This window comes from Phocoena sinus, chromosome 5 (genome assembly GCF_008692025.1).
Source record: "Phocoena sinus isolate mPhoSin1 chromosome 5, mPhoSin1.pri, whole genome shotgun sequence".
NCBI classification, from domain to species: Eukaryota; Metazoa; Chordata; class Mammalia; order Artiodactyla; family Phocoenidae; genus Phocoena; species Phocoena sinus.
Window position 1 is genome coordinate 119,797,914 of NC_045767.1, and position 23,300 is coordinate 119,821,213.

The 23,300-nt window shown below is 41.2% G+C and overlaps 1 protein-coding gene across 5 annotated transcripts in view; it reads right to left on the reverse strand.

The window, feature by feature from the left end:
- The window catches only part of NFKB1 (nuclear factor kappa B subunit 1), a 122,536-nt gene that overhangs the window by 56,622 nt on the left and 42,614 nt on the right, over positions 1 to 23,300 (reverse strand). For all 5 annotated transcript variants that reach the window (XM_032632649.1, XM_032632648.1, XM_032632652.1 and 2 more), the window contains one exon: positions 313 to 461. In XM_032632649.1, the coding sequence (XP_032488540.1) occupies positions 313 to 461 (149 nt within the window). The remainder of the gene's footprint in view (positions 1 to 312; positions 462 to 23,300) is intronic.

The window sequence follows — 23,300 nt, forward strand, 5'->3', positions numbered from 1 at the left end:
CTAAAAGTGGCACACATGTCTCACAGGTCAAGTGACTGCATAATTTATCATCCAAACTGGGCCACTTTTGAGAGTTAAAGAGGGTGCTATAAATAATTAGGCCAGGACAACAGGTACAAAGTGGGTTGTATCAGGGAAATCCAGACAAGTGGGCACCTTACTCTTTGGAGTCCTCGGAGTCCAAGTGAGAGCTCAAATTTTCATTTTCTGGGGCTGAGGGTCTTGGAAAGACCCTTAATAAAAAGGGCCTGCTCCCTGGCTGCCATGTTTGATCTGCACCTCCCTTCCACCACATCATACACCCTCACTTACCCGACCACCATGTCCTTGGGTCCAGCAGCTACACTGCAGATGCCATCCTCACAGTGTTTTCCCACCAGGCTGTGCGCATGCAGGTGGATGTTTTTTCCATTTGTGACCAACTGAACAATAACCTTTGCAGGTCCCACATAGTTGCAGATCTATATAAGAAGCACATTTCAAAGTTAGCACACCTGACTATATTACAACATGGGAAAATGCTTAAGACACGCCAGTTAAGTATAAAAAGTGTGATATAAAATTAAGCATATCTGTACATATACGACCACAGCTCCGTTTTGAAAAATATGTGATGAACAAATGATGAGATGGAAATAAATTAAAATGCTAATGGCGGTTGTTTTGGGTGTGAAAGATATTCTGCAGGAAGCAGACCATTTAAAATACAGCACGTATTGTTAACATTGGAAGGAAGAGCACATCTTGGAGGATGCTGTATCCCCTTGCTACTAACCAAGAACATATTTTCAACTGCACCTTCATTGCATTTTTGGTCATAAAAGCTGGGTAAGAGATCAGTGAGAAGGGTATTGGGGTTGATTGATTGATGGAAACCAAGAGAAGGAAAGAGGTGACCAGAAAGAGTCCGTCCTAACTCTCTGCCATGAGATTAGGCAGGAGAGAGAGTCTTGCCCAGGGACCTGGCTATGAAGCTTGGCCATGGACACCCAAGCCCATGGAATTGGCCTGCAGTGATCTGTTTCTTTAATTCAAATAAGTGTACTACCTAAGTGCAAACCCTTAGATCTGACACCTGTTTAGCTCTTGTTTTAGAAGATTTTTCCATTTAAAGTAACTTATATTTTTTATTGTTATACCTTTAAAATGATGACAATAGCAATAAAAAGAAAACTGCAAGGAGATAATGACATTTTAAGTAAAGAGAGCTTGGACACCCTTTCTCCTCTAGTTGGTTCTCCAGCCCTCTATAGGAGACCACAGATTCCTTCCTTGAGAAAGCCCCAACACTAAAACCATACTCACAGAAAAGACCAATGGCTTTATTTTTAAACTTCCTGAATATTATAAGTCAGAAACCTGTGATAAATTCAGCCAAATTGTTGGAAATGCACTGTATCTCCTCAAAGGGTGGCCGGCTATCCTTGTTTGCCCGGGAATGAGGGGGTTTCCTGGGATGCAGCACTTTCAGGGCTAACCTAACTCCTTAGCTAACCTAACTCCAGGTCACCCTAACTCCTTAGCTCATATTGTCTCTTTTTGAGGAAGTATATGACCTAAATCCAGGACCTCCCAACTAGACAATTGTTAGAAATATTTCAATCTACACAAGCAACCCTTAGCTCAGGAGAGAGAGTAGACAGAAATCTCATGTAGCGATGGATCCTCGATGGATGTCTTTCTGAGATATACTTGAGGAAGAACCTACACTTGCCAGTAAAATTGCTTGGAAACAGACAGAATTCCTTTCCACCAATCTACTTCTACTATAAATACCATCAAATGAATTTATATTCCATTGAGGCATGGTTTTGTTAGGATTTTTTCAGTATGGATTTTTTTCCCCAATCCAATCTCCCACTGTAAGAGTTGAGGAAAAGTTGATCAGAACTGGGATTATTCCCCAGAGGCTTTTGCGGGAGAGAAGTTCCCTCTCCTGAACAAAGGACAGACTCCCCTCTGTCCACAGTGTAGCTCCACTGGAAACCTTAGGGCCTCTCTGCCTGAACCCAGGCTCAGGACTGCTGCAAAAGTTTGCTTCCCAACCCACTAACACCCCTTCCCAAGGAGCAGGGCCACCTGTGGGAATGTCCTCCAGTCCTTGCAGAGCAAGCTAATCGCAAAGAATGCTTAGGATTAAATTAGCTTCTAACCACCTCAGAGCACAAATAAATAATTTCTTAAATAGGTTAAGCACTTAAAAAGCCCCCTGGGCATAAAACCAATTATGAACTTAGTGCTTTCCCTTTTATAACAGGTAGAAAGCCTTTACCCTTCAGGGTAGGACAGGAAATGAAAAGTTCTGGGTTTGCTCCAAAGTTGGCTGTTGTCCCTACATACTCCCTGGATTGCTGATGTCAGTTCTGTGTCTTGGTGTCAACATCTGAAATCAGCCTTTGTTATGATGACATATTTCACAGGGACTTCTTTGACAGTAAATAAACAGTGAAAGAGCATGAAATAGACCATGTCATTTCACTTTTAAGTGCACTGAGCATAGGAATTCAACAGTGTAAGGCATGACGAAATTCTTCACTTGGGTGAAATCAGGTAGGCTTTCCACTTAAGCAGGACACCAGAAGGAATCCACCCATTAAAGCCCAATCCCTTTGGATATCTGGACCCTTCAACGTTACCACTATGACGGAATCAGTCACAGGCACTGAAGGAAAGAGGTGGGAGGTCTCCTCAAAAAGTACTCACATCTTTTTCTTGCTATTACTTCATGATCGAAGGGTGGCAAGAATGAGGAACTGGGTAGTCTCTGAGGTAAAGGGCCTGAAAAATGTGCCAGTGACTAATGTGCTGTTTGATCCATTTGAAAGAGCTCAAGTCAGCATGGCATCATCTGGTTTTTCACACAGGCCACAGAGCAACGACAGGGAGCCCCCTGGGTTTTGTGGACTTTCCAAAATACTGACTGAAGGAAGAAAGCTGAGGCATGGGGACACACAAAAAAATACTATTTTCTATTTTCAGGCTCTATGGCTAATGAAGACAGTGGAATTCTACCTTAGGGGAGGGAATACTTCATAAAATGCCACTATGACAGAGAGCTATTTGCAACTGACTCAGAAATTCATTTGTTCTATGGAGAATCAGATTCTTTTTATTCAGCCTCCCTTTTACTTCTTTGCATAGTGGTTCCCTTGAAAATTAAGTTTGTAGAAAGCAACTGTGTCTGCCAGAAAGGGTGGGTTATTTTTTAAAGAGTCTGAGCATAGCAAGCTTTTAATAAACACTATTGGCTTAAATACAAGTTAAGCTATCACTTAGAGTCAAGGAGACAAAGGTGACAATCAGCTACCAAGGGACACAGGAAGAGCATGTACTTGACAGACAGACTAGCTAGGTTTGAAGACAGTTCCACTGTTTACTAGTTCTGTGACCTTGGGCAGTGTTCAGCTCATCTGTAAGATGGGGATAATAACAGGACCTCACAGGTTTGTTATGAGGATTAAATACATTAATGCATGTAAAGTCTTGAAGACCACTGCCCAGTAAATAACAGCAATACACAGTGTCAACCACTATCTTATTACTGTAATACATTCCTCTACCTAGAGACCTTTAAATAATACAACTGCCCTGAGGTGAATGTTTAGAAATCCCGTTTAAAGGCAGGTGGCTGGAATAAATGACCAATTCAGGCCACTTCTATTCCTAGGGTAAGACTTTTTTCCAGAGTGACATATTTATTTTACTGGGCTTTGTTATCTATTTATTTATTTATTTTAGTAATAATTATGTTATTGTAGGAATACCTATCATTCTTGGAGGTGCTCAGGTTTCCTTGGCTTCCTTGATGAAATCAAGCCTTTCTTCCAGGAGCTTTATGACTCAATACCTACTGATGACCACAGGCTAGATCTGCCTTTTGAGTAAGAAACAGAAACCAAGTATCTCAGATAATACCAAACTCTTAGTCAAATCACCTCCTTTTATTTAAAGCAACTAACTCTGTCATGCTCTGGAAAAGTGCATACTGGTTCTTTAAAGCTGATTAAGAGAAGTAACCTAGAATTTTCTAAGAATCAGATTTTGAAAGGTCCACTTTACTTGCTGAGTTAATTTGGACATATCACTTTGGCAGAATGTAGAGTCAACATGAATATGAGACGTGACACATGAAGTAGTTCTTTTCTGCTGAGCTTTTCCTCATGAAGTGATGATGATGATACCTGAAGAAGAGGAGGGGAAAATCCACACTTTTCAAACAGAAATCTACCCTAACTTTACTTGTGTATCTAACTTTGACCTCTACTGCTAAAGCAGCAGAGGAATGTGGTTAAATTCAAGAGCTCTGACGCCAGGCTGCTGTGCTCAAGCCCCTCTGTTGTCACTTAATAGCTGGGCCAGCAGGGAAGGATGGATAACATCACTGGACATCAGCTTCTCCACCTTTAAAATGAAAGTAATAATACATTTGCTTTTATAGGATTGTTTTTAAGGATTAAATGAGTTAAGTGCTTGGCACCTAACAGGATTAGCAATCTCAAATATAAACCCTCTCTCCTATCCAGGCTATTACCTCACCGACAACCAAAATGTATCCATTTATTCAGTGAGTACTTATTAAGCCCCTTCTATGTCCCATGCACTGCAGTAGGTCAGGGAATGGAGGGATACACAGCTGAGTAGAAAACAGACATAACTCCTGTTCCTACGGGAAATAAAGAGTAGGACCGATACTACTCAAAAATACCACAAATAAACGTAAGTGCATAACTATGAAGCACTTACACAGGACATGCAGAATAGGGATTTGACCTGGTCAGGAAGTCAGAGAAAGCTCCTTGAGGGAGTAATGAGGACTGAGCTCTCAAAGAAGAGTAAGAATGTAACAAGGGACAACGGGGTGGGTAGGGGTTGAGAAGAGTATTGCTGGCAGGGAGAGCAGCACAAACCGAAAGCTCTGTGGTGAGAGTCCGACTCATCGTCTCCTCAGTCGAACTTACTACCACCTCTCAGGGTTTCCTTCCCATGGTTCCTACCACCTGAGGGTGTCCCTTCCTTCTCTTCCCTATGTAGAACCATCCATTCTTCAAGGGTACAACCTAAATCTGAATCTTCCATGACACTCCCTTCACCACTTTAGCCCACAAAACTCCACCACTGTCCCTTTTTTGGGGAATGTGATAGGAAGAGGGCAGGAAAATTATACAGAGTTCATTGCAGCAAGAAGATGGTAAAACCAACTGGCAACTGAAGGGTTACTGTCTTACCTCTCTTGCTTGTTCAACTCCCAGAGCACATCTAGCTATACTTCCTCACTTTCTGTTTTTTTTTTTTTTTTTTTTTTTTTTGCGGTATGCGGGCCTCTCACTGCTGTGGCCTCTCCCGTTGCGGAGCACAGGCTCTGGATGCACAGGCTCAGCGGGCCCAGCCGCTCCGCAGCATGTGGGATCCTCCCAAACCGGGGCACAAACCCGTATCCCCTGCATCGGCAAGCGGACTCTCAACCACTGTGCCACCAGGGAAGCCCTCACTTTCTATTTTTATGGAAGGGAAGGGGACTTGTTAACTCGGCCCATCTTCACATCAGCCCTGTGGGATCAGTAGTGCCACCCAATCCCACAGCCAAGGGAAGTGAGGCACACTACGATGAGTTAAACTGCCATCATTCCTGTAAGTGGAGTGATTGGGCAGCCCTTTGAACTTGGGTCTGTCCACCTTCAAAGCCCGTTCACATTTTCCAGTACACTGGCTACCACTTGGCTTAATCACTTTTTCTTCTGTATATGTCCAGTGTGCACAGTGTTTCATAGCTCTCCTTTGCCTAGCACAGTGTTCGTGACAGTTATCCCTGAAAAACCTGCTTGTTTGGTTTTGTTGGTGTGTGTTGTGGGGAAGAAGGTCTCAGTGAAAGGTGTGAGGTGGCAGAAGTGCACTTGTCCCCCTGTAAGGCTTCTTTACAAACAAAATCATGCCACAGACATTATTAAACTGTGCATTGATTCTCCTCTGTTATGGTGCAAGTCATATTACAAAATGAAGAAAAAGGAGGAGGAGGAGGACAAGGGAAGGGGGGAGGGAGAGGAGGAGCTGGAGAAGGAAAGAAAAGAACATGATTTTCATAACATACCTCCTCTCAGTGACGCAAAAGAGACTTTACTGTGCTTTATTCTTTATTCTTTGTTGAGTACACAGGAAGCACTGAATAACCTTCATCAAGCAAGATAGTACAGAACCATATCTAATAGTTTCTGGCATAGGGTAGGAAGATGCTTGGTAAAGTTAGTTCCTTCTTTTTAAGCCAGCAGACTTCAAGCTGATCCAATCTGGGACCAAATCCCAGCTCTTTCTTCTTCCAGCTCTGTGGGCTTACACAAGATAAATAACCTCTCTGAGCTGCACGCTCTATACCTACAAAATGGGACAATAATGGGACCTCAGAGGGCTGTTGTGAGAACCACACAGTGTCTGGCACATGGCATGTACTATGGAAGCACCAGTTTCTTTCCTTCTCTTTTATAAAAAGGGGCTGTTTCGCACCTGGATTTCCCAAAGACCCTGTGAAGCAGACAGACTTGGCACTATCATCCCCATTTTGCAGATAAGAAAACAGTTCAGACAGATTAACAAATGACATAACCCAAGGTGAGACAGTCAAGATCCGGAGGATGCTGGAATTCATCCTGAGTCTTCTGAATGTAGGTGCAGTGTTCTTATAAGATGGGATGACATGAAAATATCCTCTTTGGCCCACTCACTGTTGATAACATGGTTGTTTTTCCAGTAGTGCTCCTGGATTTGCGTTGATTCTTTCACATTCTTTCGTCTTTTTTACTGCCCTACTTATTTGACCAACAGCACACGTGGCTCAGATGTTTGGGATTGGAAGGGCAAACTGGGCCATTAAACACAACAAAATAGACAAAGAGGGCTTCATCAACTATGTAGAGAAGTGGAATAAAATCACTATCTATGTAAAACTCCACTTTGCAAGTTTTGAGTTTTTTGTCATACTTTGACCCCTGGTTTTTGTTTTATTTGAATTTTCAGTTTCATTACATCAAATATAGCCACTTATAAATCATACTTCTTTCAGAAAATCAAGTAACACACTATTGCTAACTCTGGGGACTTGCACCTCAATAGGTGTCATTATCTCATTAATATATTAAAAATAAATGTTCACCCTTTGCATGGCCCAATTGTTCATGGTTACAAAATAATATGTAACTTATGGATGAACTGTGTTGCAAATGTTCATTTATAGGCCAGTTTTTTTGGAACCTGGCTTATAAACCTGGTTTATTCTTTTATTTATTTATTTTTTAAAATAAATTTATTTATTTATTTTTGGCTGCATTGGGTCTTCATTGCTATGCACAGGCTTTGTCTAGTTGCGGTGAGCGGTGGCTACTCTTCGTTGCGGTGCACGGCCTCTTTTTTTATTGCGGTGGCTTCTCTTGTTCCAGAGCACGGGCTCTAGGTACGTGGGCTTCAGCAGTTGTGGCACGAGGGCTCAGTAGTTGTGGTGCACGGGCTTAGTTGCTCCGCGGCACGTGGGATCTTCCTGGACCAGGGCTTGAACCCGTGTCCCCTGCGTTGGCAGGTGGATTCTTAACCACTGCGCCACCAGGGAAGCCCCCAAACCTGGTTTATTCTTAAATAGAAAATAAAACAGTAGTATTCTTTGCTACTGAATTTCTTTTCTACATCTCTTTACCCTCATTGCTGCACTACGGGCATTCTCAAATTCTTCTTTTTGAACAAAGCATAAAATATATAGTATTTAGTCAGACCTTTAAAAGATATCCCCAAACTAACCACTTCTTACCGTCTCTACTGCTACTCCCTGGTTTCAAGCTGCCATGATTAGTTTCCTATGCCTCCCCCACTTCCCCATGGCCTGTTCTCCTAGGTGATCCCATTCAAGTCAGGTCATGCCAAGTGTGGACACTCCTCTACTCAGTCCTCCAAAAGTGAAAGCTGTTAAAGATGAATGAGTCGTCAAGGGGACTCAGTGTAGTGTTCTGGGTATATATGATTACAGTTTTCCATGGTAAGAAGTTAAAAAAAACCCTCAGACCCTCTTATGGCTTTCCAGCTTAAAAGCCAAAGTCTTTACAACAGCACACAGGCCCTGGGCCCTCTGACCCCACTTCCTCTTTGATCTTGTTTCTTACTCCTTCTGGAGTCACATCAGCCTCCTTGCCAGCTCAGCTCCTACCTGAGAGCTCCTGCCTAGAACACTCTTTTCCTGGATACCTGCATGTTCTTTTACCTCCCTTCAGGATTTGCAGAAATGCCATTTTCTCAGGGGAGCTTTCATGGGTTACCCTACACCCTATCTAAAATTTTAACACTCCCATCCCTGAGTTCCTTGCTGCTTTCCCCTGCTTTTTCTCCCTGCGTTAGTTACCATTTAATATACTACATATCTTACTTATTTTGATTATTGCCTAACTTCCCCATTAGAACAGAGGCTCTGTAAGAGTGGAGACAATGGTTTCTTCCCTGTCATATCCCAAATGCCTGCAATAATGTTTGTTATACTGTGGGCATTCAATAATTAATCCTGTAGCAAATGCATGATTAAATAAGATGACTAAAATGTCAGCTATGGAAGGCGATTTATTAAAATATAAAGAGCTGTGTTAGGTAGGGGATGGAAATTAAGAAATTATATTCTTTCGTTATTTTGTCTTTTCAAAAAAAAAATAAAGGCTAGATCCTAGTGCAGCCTCTCAATAGGCTATTTAAATTAGAATGTGATTATTTACACCAGAGCAGAACATTAGCGTAAGTTGATTGAAGGGCATCTTGGTGTGGGCTCTATCTGGACCTGCAGTATGGTTAGAGGAATGTAACTGCTGAGGGTCAGGAACTCGGGCAGCTGTGGGAAAGTGAAGGGAAGGTGACTCTTGAATCATCTTGTTGGAAAATCAAGGTAACAGTGCTCCCGAAGTCCAAGACACCCCCTTGGACTTGCCCCTTTCCACCCCAACTGCTGTTACCCATAAGGCATTCTCCTGCTGTACTGAAGAGGCTAGGGACTTGACTCAAAACATTTTCTCTATTCCTTGCCTTACTATTGCCCTCAGGGATCAAGAATTCACATTTCTGGTTCACCCCAGTTTCACAGTCATGTACTCCCCAAATGAGAGGGCCCTTCTTTGATATTCACTCTGGTGACTGACATGAATAACCACTCCACAGGACCTTACCATAAAGCAGTGCAGGCCTACACCTCCAAGATCTCAAACTACTGGGCTCCCTTTCAATAAAGAGCACAGGCTCTGGAGTCAGATGGACCCGGCTCTGAATCCTGGCTCCTCCCATTACTAGCTGTGCCATCCTGGGCAAGTTACTCAGCCTTTCTGATGTGTTTTCTCATCTGTAAAATGTGAATGCAAATACATAACATCTGAATTTTCACAAGGGTTACAGGAGGCAATTTAAACTGTCTAATACAGTGCTTGCTTCATAGCAGGGGCAGAAGAGATGACAGTGATTCTGTTTTGTCTCTTCATGTTTTAAGCAGATATCTGCAGTAGAGATTTCCTCTGACTGTAATGAGAAGGTGAAAATGCATTGCATGCCAGGCTCTTCAACCTCTCTTCTCCTTACTGTCACCCAGGCTCAAAACAACCCCATTACTTTACATATCCGCTGCCAATTCAGAGAAATGTAGCTCTGTTCCCTTTTCTAGGCCCAACCACTCTGTTTTTGCACTTACTGTCAGATTTATTCCAGATCTCCTCAAATTACTCTCCGCCCTCCCTCTCCAAAGGACGCTTCCCCTTTATCCACAAATCATGTACACTCTTCTCCCTTATTCGGAACAACTCTTTCTCTGATAATGATGATAACAACTGTACAGGTTAGCATTTATTGAAACCTATGAGCCGGGCACTACAGTAAGAAATACAGAACCATTCTTTCATTTGATTTTCTCTATAATTCAGTAAGAAACATTCTTAAAAGGCACTTATACCTGCTTGAGTGCCATTCTCTTTTTTTCCTTATCAAGTATGCAAGAAAAGCTCTAATCACCAATGGTGAAACTCCAACTTAATCTGTAGTACCTTTGCAAATTAACTAATCCCTCTATGTCCCAAAGAAATAAGTGCTTCAAGGTCATGACTTACTCCATGTTTCCAAACTGACCAGCCATTTCTTATTCTTCATCCCACGTAACCTCTCTGTAGCCTAGGATGTGTTAAGTTCCCTCCTCAAAATGGTCCCCTCCCACTTCACTAGACAGTTCTGCTAAAGCACTCTTCCTCCTCAAAAGAAGTCCTGCCAGAGATCAGTCCTTGGTCTATCTCTAACCATTACCATAATCACTCTCTTGACACTTTTATGCAGTCTCCTGGATTTAATTATCTAGTCCATGCAGGACGACTCCTCAATTAAGTCTCACGTGCTTACCTTCCTTTTAAGAATCTGTAACATTTCCAGCTGCTTGCAGGGCATCTTCCTGCCCATAACTTATAACTCAATTTGCCCACGACTGAAGGCCCATGAATGGCCTTCCTCTGAAACCTACTCCACCTCCTAGTAAGTGAAACCACCACCTTCTAAGCAACTGCACCAAAATTCTCCTATCATCTGGGATTCCTCTGTTGTCCTCTACATGTAACCAATTGCTGAATTAACTGATTCAGCCAGGTGGCACTCCCCAAAATCTCTGGCACCTGTCCCTTCCCTCTATTCTCACTCCCCTAGTTTATCTATCTCAGCCTGAACCAGAGCTTAACTCATGAGGAATCACTGCAATTCTTCCCACTTGGTGTCCCTGTGCTTTTCCCTTCTAATCCCTCAGCAGATTGCTACCAGATTTATATTCCTAAAGCACAATGCTCATTATAGCATATCATTCCTATATTAAAACTTATATAATCTACCCACTTTCTACAAAATGTGGTCTAAATTCCTGAGGCTTGCACGATTTGGCCCTATCATACCTCTCTAGCCTCATTCCCACCTTTCTCTTTCATGTACGCTTCATTCCCGCAGAATTATTCACTTTTCCTATCCAACCTCAGAGATTTCTATTTTTGAGCCTTTGCTGCTGACTTTTCTGCTTGTGCTATTTTCTCTAGTTAGATTCATGCTTTCAAATTGCTACCTCGCAAGATCCAGCCCCAAATGCAATCTCTGCCTCAAAGTCTTCTCTGCCCACCCCAACTAGCAGGATCTTTTACCTTAGGGCCATTAGGTCATTCACTCTTTCATTTGAAAAGTACTACTTTATTCTGCAATTCCTACCTGGCAGCTATAGGTGCTGGTTCTACAGTGGTGAATAAAACAAACAATATCATATTTCAATATTTAAGGACATATCTTCGTTCCTCTATTAAACTGACTGGTCTTTGAGGACCAAGGCATTATTTAATTCTTTCTATTTCCCCAACCCCCAGGATGGAACCAGTAGTATTTAATTAAGAGCTGTTCAAAGAACTAATGACTGAATAAATCATTGGCTCCAGGCTACTCTGAGGAAGGAGTGAGCAGCCAAGTAGTTAACAGCTCCCAGGCACTATTAGGAAAGAATGCTGACAGCAGGGCCCATCAGGCCATCTTGCCTTAAGATCTGTTGAAGGGTTACAGTCACGTGACGTGGTTCATCTCTCGACTATAACTATGAGGGATTACCCTGAGAAGTTTCTGAAAAGTCCTAGCAGAAGGTGAGAGCATGAAGCCAATTAACTTGTGAAATTCTACTGACTCCTTGGCTTGAAATCACATTTAGGAAGACCTAACCCTGGCACCATTTTTATTTCTAAGAGTAGTTTTTGAAGTACTTGTACTCCCTTAGGCTTTTCCACTGAGAAAATAACTTCCATTTACAGACAGACTGGCTGTAGAGGTGCTAAAACATCTTTAATTTTTATAAATTCAGTTCTCAGGGAGAACTTAACCCTGACATACAATTTCCCCATGGTGCTGGAGTTTGGCCAAGGTGGAAGGATGGGCGGAAGACAGTCATCAAGGGCTGGTTCCAGATAAAATAGAAGTGAGACTGGGAGGACTAGAAGCGCTGCCTTGGCCGCAAGCCCCATGTAATCTGGAGAGGTGATCTCACATTCATCATCCCAGCTAGACTCTGCCAGGGCAGCTACACAAGGAGGGCTTTCCCCATAAGCATCCCAGAGATGCGCGGGCACCCTCCCACTTGAAAACAGGCCTAACTTCACAGAGTCAGTTTACACTTCTAAATTACTAAAAAATACCCCAGGAGTGTGAAATCAAGACACTTTAACCTACCCCAAGTTGTCATTTATTTTCAAGTGTGATTCCAAGTTTGGAGAAAACAACAGGGATGAGAGCACAGTTTATAGGATTTAAATAAATTGTGCTTAATATAAATGCCTCAACATTCTTAAATTTGTAGAGGAACATTCTCCTGAAGTCTGCACATTTTCAGATAACGTGGGTTAATTTTTAGAGCAGATTTTCAGTGCTCCAGTAAGCGGCCAGAGTTCCAGGTGCCAGTTACTGCTACGATCTTGTGTTAGGCCCCTAATCTCTTTGGGCTTCCGAATTCTTCATGTGTAGAATCACTAGATAACAACTATATGTCTTCCAGCTCTGAAATTCTGTGATTCCTAGTCATATATATATATATATATATATATATATATATATATATATATATATATATATATATATGACACACAGGACAACACCCCAAAGATCACATTTTCAAACTAAAAAAAACAGTTTAAAATCACAGAATTTCTGAGTTGGAAGGATCCTAACAGTAAACTTATTTTTAAAATTGTGAACATTTTAAATACATTTAACACAATTACAAACTGAGAAAACATACAATCAACACTCAAATTACCTGTTGCAATGGGGCTTCTGATAGCATGGAAAATCAAAATTTAGAGACAAAGAAAAACCTTTATGTTAGGCAAAGATTTCAACTTTTCTCATTAAAACTGAAATTGAATAACCAAAGTGTTTATTTTCAGTAAATCCAAGAAGGGTCCTGCCCTGCGTAAGTTAAATCCTGATAATAAAGAACCAACTTTTCTGGGGATATGTCAAAAATGCTTCCATTATACAAGTAGGGGGGTGGGAGAGAAACATACAAGTAAACCAAAGACAGAATGAAAACTTTTAATCTATGAAGCTTTTTTTTTTTAATCCTTACAAACTACATAAAAGTAACTAGGAGGATTAGATCCCATGTAGCATTTATTGAATGAAGTATGACTGAAGTATGTGCAAAATAAAAACTTTAGGTTTTGGATTTATTTATTCTTTGAAAATAGAAATTATTAATATAAGTTTTAAATATCCTTTTAAAATAGTTTTAAAGTCTCTCAACACATTGTGTTTGATGAAAACCTAATTTGAGATAATTAAGAGTATCTTCTGACTCTGTGATATTCAAATTTACTTGGGATTAAATGTCATTGATTTCTTTCTGTTTAAAGGCATACAATCATCCTCATGATATATTTTTCTGGCTTAGAAAACCCATCCTATCACCTTCACTGAAATCCACTGGTTAGAGAAGTAATTAAATACTTTGGCTTTTAATGACTGAAAGTACTTACAGATATCACTTAATGTAGAATTTAATTTGTACTATAGTACACACAGCTGCCTGTACAAGAATTTGGACCACTCTGGGAAGAAGACAATTAACTGTTCCTTTCTTCAGAAGGAAAGTACATAAGATAAAGCATTTCAACTATTCTTCTGTGATTTCCTGTGGAAAACCCCTACAAAATTAGGAGAATTACAAGTGAGTAGAAAGAAATGGGAAATTTTCTTTGTCTGATTTCTTGTTGCCACTTTACTGGTTAATTTACATCCCAGACACTGATAGGGCAAAAGAGAAAACATAATCTAAGTGTCAGACTGAGGTTAACCAACATATTGTACCATCTACATACTATTATGTAAGCAAAAGGAGGAAGGGAGAAACACCAAAATTTCTAACATGGTCTAGGATAACATCAGCCAGTAATCTGGAAAAACAGTAGTACTTTAAACCTGCAAAAAACCCTACAATGTGATAACTTTATACTGTTCAGCCTATACAGACTAAAACAAAGTATTAGAAATAAATCATACACTTTGATGCTTGGATAAAATGTTCTGCAAGCTATTAATTTCTATTAGTTTTAGGAATTCGCCAGAAAAATTATAACTGCCCTATAACCAAATCTTGATTTTCCCTTATTATGAAGGTACAACTTATTAAGTAAAAAATCTTTTTAAAGGCATAAAAAAAAAAGAATTTACTTATCGCAAAGGATCTTAACATAAGTTACCTTCCCTGCCCTGCAGTCTTCCAGTTTATTTTTTGAACCAGTCCAGTGACAATGAACTTCATCCTGAGGCCATACATTCCATCCTCAGGCAGCTCTGACTCTCAGTGACAACTGAAACCTCTGCCTCCTGGGGCTTCCACTCAGTGCTTTTTATTTCATCTTCTTTTGACGGCAGGACACACCTCACCCTTCTTTCCTATGACAGCCATCCAAATATTTGAAGACGACCAAATTCTCCAGGCTATAAATATTCTCATGCTCAATGACCCTTTGAGGAAGGTTCGAGTTCTGTCACTATTCTGGTTTGAACACACACTCAAGTTTCTATTTCTCTACAAACAGGGTGCCCAGCACTGTACACAGTTTTCCTGGTGTGAGAGTGAGACCACCGTCTGCTCTTATATACTACTTCTATTATTCTATTCCAATGTGGAATTACCTGTTTGGTTGTCACATCACACTGTTGGCTCATGTTGAGTCCATTATTAACTAAAACTTCTAGAGCTCTTTGCATGCATATGCCTCCTACCCTGTACTTGTAGTATTTTGTTTTCTGGATGCATTCAACTCTTTTAAATATCATTGCTTAAGAATTTAGCCCTTGGTTCTGATGAAGATATGGATGTTGAAGTATATTTCTGAATTTTAAAACCCAAAAGTAATACACAAATTTTACATTAAAAAAAGAATTTAGCCCTTTGCCCCAGCTTTTCAAAATTAACTTGAACTTAAATTATTTATTATCTATCACTTTATGTCATTGCAAATGTGATACAGCCTCCACTGAAGACACTAATATATATATATGTATTATTATTATTTTTTTTGCGGGCCTCTCACTGTTGCGGCCTCTCCCATTGCGGAGCACAGGCTCCAGACGCACAGGCTCAGTGGCCATGGCTCACGGGCCCAGCCGCTCCGCGGCACATGGGGTCTTCCTGGACCGGGGCATGAACCCGTGTCCCCTGCATCGGCAGGAGGACTCTCAACCACTGCGCCACCAGGGAAGCCCGAGAGTGTTTTTTTTAAAACAGAGAATATCAACTAACAAAAATAAAAGTAGTAACAGAAACAGAAAATCACAAATTTATAATCATCAACTACTGATCATAATTGATTCAGGACAGAATCATCCATGGAAGCTAAAACCATTGGAAAAAGATGTTAAGGATGGTGGCATGTACCAGGGTAGCAGCAGTGGTGACAAGTGACTAGATTCTGGATAAGTTCTGAAGGCACAGCCAACAGGATGACCCAATGGTTTAGATGTGGGGTATGAGAGAAAGAGAGGAGTCCAGGATAACTCCAAGGTTTCTGGCCTGAGCTGGAAGGATGAAGCTGCCATTTCCTGAGAAAGGGAAGATATTAGGAGGGGCAGATTGGTAGGGAAGATTCGGAATTCAGTTTGTTAAGTCTACCAGACAACCAAATGACGTCAATCAAGCGGCTAAGCCTGGAGCCTAGATTTCAGAGTAGAAGTCTAGGCTAGAGAAAAGAATTTGGAGCCATCAGGCTATCTATGTTACATAAAGCTCTAAGAGGGAGGAAACGGAGAAAGAGAAACTCTTCTGGGTCAAGTTTTAACTAAACCCTTTTTAACTAAACAAGCTAACTTTCTATTTAAGTTTCCATTTCTAGTTAAGCTTCTAATTGGTGAGCAACAATCGAGTGCCCAAAGAATGAAAAAGAATTCAGTTTAATTCAGCAGGTATTTTTTGTACATCTCCCAGCAGAAGAATATCATGAAGAGTAAGACATGGTGCCTGTCCTCAAGAAAGAAAGTCTAGAGACAGGGAGACAGGCACATAAGTGGGTAACTGAAATAACATGAGGAACAGTGATAAGCACAGGCAAAGATAGCATGGGCCTATTAAGGAGGGACACTCAGAGGTCAACTTACGCGGTTGGGGAAATGAGGGCAATTCAGAGCAGACTTTCTGAAGGAGTTATTACACTGATAAATATGTCAGAAAACTACATAGGAAATAAATTCTGTGACAAGGAGCTGAAATGACATTCCAAAGAGCTAAAAATAAATTCAGGATAAAACATCCCCACAATTCATAAAGAACATTTATAGAAAAAAACTTCATGGCTATTAAAAGGCAACTTAATGACAAAATACATTTTGTCATTAAGGATCAAGTAGGATTATCAGGGTAGGCTTTTTGAGCTTGTCTTTGACAAAACAAAGTAGCTGGATTCAGATGCTATGAAAGATGGTATGTGTACAAAAGCGGCAGTGAGAAGCTACATATGATCAATGAAATGCCTTACAAAGAATAAGGTAGACACCCAAAGCTGACATTCTCAGAGCACTTACCATGTGCTGGGCACTGCTCTTGACATATACTAACTCATTTGAATCTTCCCAACAACTCTGGGAGGTAGGGACTGTTTTCCTTCCCCTTTTACAGACGCAGAGAGGTGAACCAACTGCTTCAAGGTTAAACAACTAATAAGGAGCAGAGATGGATTTGAACCCAGGGTAATGTGCTCTAGAGTCTGCTACTAATTATTTTGCTATATTACTTCCCTAGAGGTCTATAGGCTGCTGAGGGATGTTCATTAAGTTCATTAAGTGAAAAAGGCAAGGAGCAGAGTGTTTTATAGATTAACAGAATATGTGTGTGTGTATAAATGAATATGCTCTATAGTTTATATGTATTTGGATACACATGTGCTTATACACATAAACATACACATTCATAACAGTGCTCCTCTCTGGGGAGGAGGAGGATCTTAGAAGGGAAATTTACTTCTCACTATATATGTCTTTGTATTATTTGCATTTCTATGAATTTCTTTGTCACACTTTTAAATAAATAAAAAACTAGTTCTTACTTAAAAAATAGAACAATGGGAATGGCACACAGGCTAATTAATGAGGGAGTACACAAGATCACACAATTTCAGTAATGAAGGGGGTTGAGAAGTCTTAATTTGCTCATGGGCGGAGAAATTAATGGATATTTGTTATTTCTGCTCCCTCTCTGAATTTTACCAGTACTCATATTTTTCGCTTGGCGATCCACCTCCCCGATTCGGTCTGCATGTTTGAGGTGCAGCTAACCCCACTACCAGCTCCAGGAGTGGAGCCTGGGAATGGCTGTTACCGTAATCACTTTGTCTTCCACTCCCTGTCCCCAGTGTTACACCTCCAGGAATGGGCTGTGAAACAACGCAAACCACTGAGGGCCCAGAACCCTCAATCTGCGACCCCTTTAACCCGTTTCAGCTTCCAGGAAAGCAGACTTGTCGCTGCAGGACTTGGTGCCCTAACAGAGTGAGCCTGAGGCTGCTGCGGGGGCCACCTTCCAGAGCTGAAGACGGGAGCCTACATAAGAGAAGTCAGAGCTGAGAGGCAGAGAGAAGCCAAATGATAGTGTCAGCTCCGAATGCAGTGGAGTTCGAAGCTAGCTAGCTTTTCCTTTGGACTTTTCAACTTTCTACTCAAGTAAGTTCCCATTTTTTGCTTAGTTTTAGTTGGTTTTTCTCTCACTTGACGTGGAAAGATTCCAACAGATAGAGAAACTGAGGCAGAAAAAGCCTATTTCAACCTGGAAAAGTTTGGTGACATACCTAGGGTCTAAGTAATAGTGTCCCAACTCATTGACTGGGACTTGGGTCACCTGATTCGTAGTCAGGTGAGCAGGGGAGGAAAAGGAAAAGAAGGCTGCTGAGATGTGAGGAACAAGACGGAGCAGCAGGGGGAGGAGAGCTGTGACGGCGTGCTAGACTCTGTTTCCAATAAAAACCTGTTACTATTATGTCATGTTATCTGTCTCTTCTTTAGCTACATCATGATAGTACTAGTGCTCATTTGGGGAAGATAATCCTAGCATCTCCTGCACGTTGACCACTGTACAAATAATTACTGGTTACCTACTATACCATGAACTTTCTGGCCAACCCAATACTACATATTATTCCAGGTGCTGAACATCTACTACCAATAAACTGCTTCATGTAAGGAACTTAGCAGGATCTGAGTAAACCCACTAAGTTGCTAAAGTGGAGACATCTGTCCTACAGAAGTTAAGTAGGGCTGTGGTTTAGTGAGCAAAATACCATACTTGAAAGTAAAAGCTGGATTTTATTCGAGATAGTGCAATTTACGGTGGCACACACTGTATTTAAGGCCCACCATCCACTCAATGGAGAAATGTCACAGGAGTTACTTTATGAAATAAATTATTCAAAACACTGGCAAACTTTCCAACCTGAAAGGTTTTCTACTATTCCCTAAGTATGTAATAATGATATATAAGAGATGCCATGGATATGTGTCAATATCTTTCCCAGTGCATAATGGCGCTAAAATGGTCATTGTCACAGACTTTCAGAACCACTGGTTTATAAGCTTAATACCATAATACAATTATAATGGGTTGAATATTGTCCCCCCAAAATTCATGCCTACCCAGAACCTCAGAATGTGGTCTTACTTGGAAATGGGGTCTTTGCAGATGTAATTAATTAAGATGAAGTCAGACTGGATTATGGTGGGCCCTAAACCCAATGACTGGTGTCTTTATAAGAGAAAGGGAGATTTAGACACAGAAAGGCAGAGGGAAGACAGTCTTTGGAAGACAGAGGCAGAAATTGGAGTGGCACAGCTACAAGCCAAAGAATGTCAAGGACTGCCAGCAACCACCAGAAGGTAGAAAGAGGCAAGGAAGGATTCTTCCCTAGAGCCTTCAGAGGGAGCATGGCCCTGCTGACAACTTGATTTTGGACTTCTAGCTTCCAGGACCGTGAGAGAATAAATTTCTGTTGCTTTAAACAACGTAATTCATGGTAATTTGTTATGGCAGCCCTAGGAAAGTAATACAATACTTGTGCAAATTATCATATGCATAATGCCTAAGGGAACACAGTTAAGGAGTTTAAAAAGAATTTAATAGATTCCTTTCTGGCCTCTTGCTACCTATAAGATTTTATAAGAAATCATGTGTTACATCTAACAGTAAGCTTTTTTTTTTTTTTTTTTGCGGTACGCGGGCCTCTCACTGTTGTGGCCTCTCCCATGGTGGAGCACAGGCTCCGGACGCGCAGGCTCAGCGGCTATGGCTCACGGCCCAGCAGCTCTGCGGCATGCGGGATCCTCCCGGACCGGGGCACGAACCCGCGTCCCCTGCATCGGCAGGCGGACCCTCAACCACTGAGCCACCAGGGAAGCCCTAACAGTAAGCTTTTGACATGGCATGTTTTCCATCTCCTACCTTAATAACCCCAGATAGAAGGAAGGACATGGTGTAAATAGAGTGGAAGCAGTACTAATTAGTGAAGTTGTGCCAAAAATAAATTAGTAGACTGGTGATGCTTTTGTGTAGCTCCATGATTCCATAAACCAATCAATAAAACTGCCATTCAATACTCAAATTAGTGTATTTTGGAATATAAAAATAGAAGCGACTACCATTTTTAAGTGCTTACTGTGTGCCATGCACTGAACAACTCAACTTATATCCTATGAAGCAGGTATTATCTATCTTAACTTTACAAATGAAGAAACTGAGCCTTGGCCAAGTTAAGTAACACTGCCAGTAAGTGGCAAAGCTAGGAATCAACATCATTTCAGCCATGAACTAACTGCCTTCAGAGCCAATGTTTTAAAATCTAAAAGTGTGGTCCACAAGCCACCTGGACCTCACCCTAGACTAGAACCTCTAAGCGCAGAACCAGAAATCTGCAGCTTTATTATCTCCTTCCAGGACTTCAACATAGACCCCTGTTACTCTTTCTCTTGTAACCTGTATCTCACCCTTTCTTTCAAGTTTTCCTTCTCTCTGTGCTACACTCCAGGAAATTACTTCAGATCTATTTTTAAATTTGGTAATTCTTCCATCGCTAATCTTGATTTTAACTCATTCACTGAGTTAAATCACTTCGGTGATGATATTTTAAATTTGAAATCCTGCTTTTCTTCTTAACATTAGGTCATAAGCATTTTCCATGCTGTACAGTCTTCAGAATTAAACAGTAGCATAATATTCTATTCCGTGGTTACACCATGATTTACCTATTCATTCTCCTGTTATATCTTGCCATTATATGACATGAGTCCTTAGAAATTATCGAAGAATTATCACACTAAAAGACCCACTGTGACTTAGCATGTGTGGAGTGGGCCCCTGGCACCTCTGCAGTCAAAATATTCTTGGCTGATTCTGATGCACATCCGTGGTCGAGAACCATCGATTTAAGGAACCCCCAAAGTAGAGACAGACCCTTAATGTTACAATAATTTAACAGTATCCCATGGTGGTTAAGAGTGTGCACTCTTAAATGACACTGCCTGAACTGAAATCTTGGGCTCCATCCCCGAAAGACTGTGAGACCCAGGGTAAGCTTCTTAACTTTTCTGGACTTCGGTTTCCTCATTTATCAAATGAGGATCATAGAACCTATTTCAGTGGGCTGCGATGACTAAATGAGATGATATAAATAAGCACAGCAAGCCATCCTTATAACCGTTCTGTTGGGTGGATGGGGACCTAAAGGTGAGAGGCATTGTGTGGGAAAGTCTGCTTGCACCTTCCAGTCCACCTTCATGAGAGTTCAGAGAGGTGAATGGAGACTAGAGGATTCTGGTCTGGAATCTACCTGGAGGGTGGGGAGAGGAGATTGAGACTGCAGAGTAGTTTACAGCCTCAGCTCTAGATCTGCTGACAAGCGGAAAAACAGCTTGCCTGTGGAGGAGGTGTTGCACCTTTGGAGGCCGTACTACTGAGGCAGGAAAAAAGTGGGCTTCAAGCCAGACACTTAAATCTAGCCTCCTGTTTGCAGTTCCTGAGACAAGAGGTAGGTGGGCTCCAGGTTAGGCATTTACAGTCAGCCTCCTGGTTTGCTCTCCGAAATGGAAGCAATGACAGAGACAGGGTAAACAGCCAGGCTTTGTCTTCTGTGGACACCTTAAGGTAACAGTCATGGCAGGAACAGAGAGGGGCAAAACCTTGTTTGAGTAAAGGATCAGGGGATCTCTGCTTCCCCCCTCCCTGGGGCAGGGGAGACACTACACATGTGCAGAAAGGCTCCTTAGGGGTCAAAAGTCCGGGGACAACTCCAGGCCATGGTGACTCTTGCTTCTCCCAGATACCCTCACGTCGGGATCCATCTTGGCTTAGAGGTGCGTGGGCACCTAAGGGGAGGGTCCCGAGACAAATTAGCCAGGGGGGGACAAAACAAGATGATTGGCCAGAAGGAAGACAAAGACCCAGAAAACTGCCCCTTTATAAAGAATTTAAACTTCCCAAAGGCGTGACTCTCTCCCTCTGAGTTCGCCCGTGCGTCTTTCTGCACGTACTTTGTTCTCCCAACAAACTTTTTACTTTTCTCTTTACCTTCTGCCTCCTCGCCTGAATTCCTTCCTGACAAGGCAGGCAAGAAGTAGGGATCCAGGCCCTAGCCGCTGACCCCTGTGGTCCAGTGGTTAGGACTTCTGGTCTGGGAACTAAGATCTTGCTTCCAGCTACCGCTCGCTGCTGCCTGCGTCTGAAATCAGTTCTCCTGTATATTATCACCTTATCAAGAAGAATAACCAGTATGTGACTTTATGAGACCCGAATTCCTGAATGGAATGAGGAAAGGCTATATAATCTTCAAACTGAGACTACTGGGGTTAGAAGAAGCCATCAGAGGTTTGCTTCTGATTAAATAATAGTCCCAGGAACAATCATGTATTTAAGGAAAAACAGATGGAAGAAAAATGGGAATAGCCAAGAGAGGAAGGTCGCCAAGCCAGGATGGACAAAAATGAAGCTTAAAATTCAGACAATCTGTAAATTCAAGAAGCCTATGGTTCTCCTAATAATTTCTAAGGGTTACATTTCACAGCTATGATCCATGCTAGAAGTCTCCTCTCATGAGTAGCTTTCTCTAGTTCATAATGCAGACTATGAATACATACAGTAAATTTAGCGGGCTGTTTTTAAAAACATTCTATAAGGTAATATTTGGTTCTAGGGGCCAAATGAAAAACTGCTGAACTATGTGAAAGAAAAATATCTAGAAGTCTAGATTGCAGTTACACAAGGAAAGGAGTTTTGTCTGCTTGCCAAGAGCAGGACCTGACACATAGTACCCAATGAATATATGTTAAATAAATTTTCTCTCTTTTGGCTTCAACTACTAATGGTTAACTTCATATTTAATCAGCATCCCTATGGAAGAGCAAGGAAGAAAATGCAGTGAAGCCTCCTTGCCTTTTTGGGCTGTTGATACTAAGTCTCCCACCTTTCCACCCTAAACCCAAAGTGAAGGGAGGTTTTCCTGGGCCTTGTGTTGAGCAACCTTAATTATTTCAAACTCACTGAAAATGGATTTTAAAAAAATGGAAAAATGGAAATATAAAATTAAAAATTACAAAAATTTTTAAGGCATTTTATATATCTTTTTTTATTAGCTGCTTTTTATATCTTTTTTTATTAGCTGCTTTTTATTAGCAGTTTTTAAAATCAGCTGCTGTTAGAAAGCTAAAGTGACAGGTACTCTGCAGCACTGGTTCTTAACCATGTTTGAGTCCTTCCCTTTGAAAATCCGATAAAAAGTTATACTTATCCCCCCAGAAATATGTATACACATAAAATTCTGCATATAGATTTAGAAGTCCAAAATTCCTCTGAAACCGGTAAAAGGGATCCAGGTTACAAAGCCCTTCTCTTCAACATAGCGCAGAGCTCTGGATTTAGGGGATGTGGTTATTTTCCCTTTTAACATATGCAAATTGTGAACAGCTTAGGGGTATTGATAAAAATTTTTAAAAATGCTATGAAGTAGGTTTCATGTGCACGCCTAATTGATTATTGGTGATCTTCTTCCCTGCTTTTAGTTAACTGAATCAGATTAAATTACCCAAAACTAGTATTATAACTAGATCCTTAAAATGGCAAACCTCCCAAACCAGACAAGTCCATACAAAGGAAAGGGAGATTACACAAGGATATGTGATATCCCTAAATGCCACAGCAGATCAGCCAGTCTTTATTTGACCTTGACAGAAACTTAACATTTAGGATTTTTAAGTGAGAAATCACCAAGAGTGGAGAC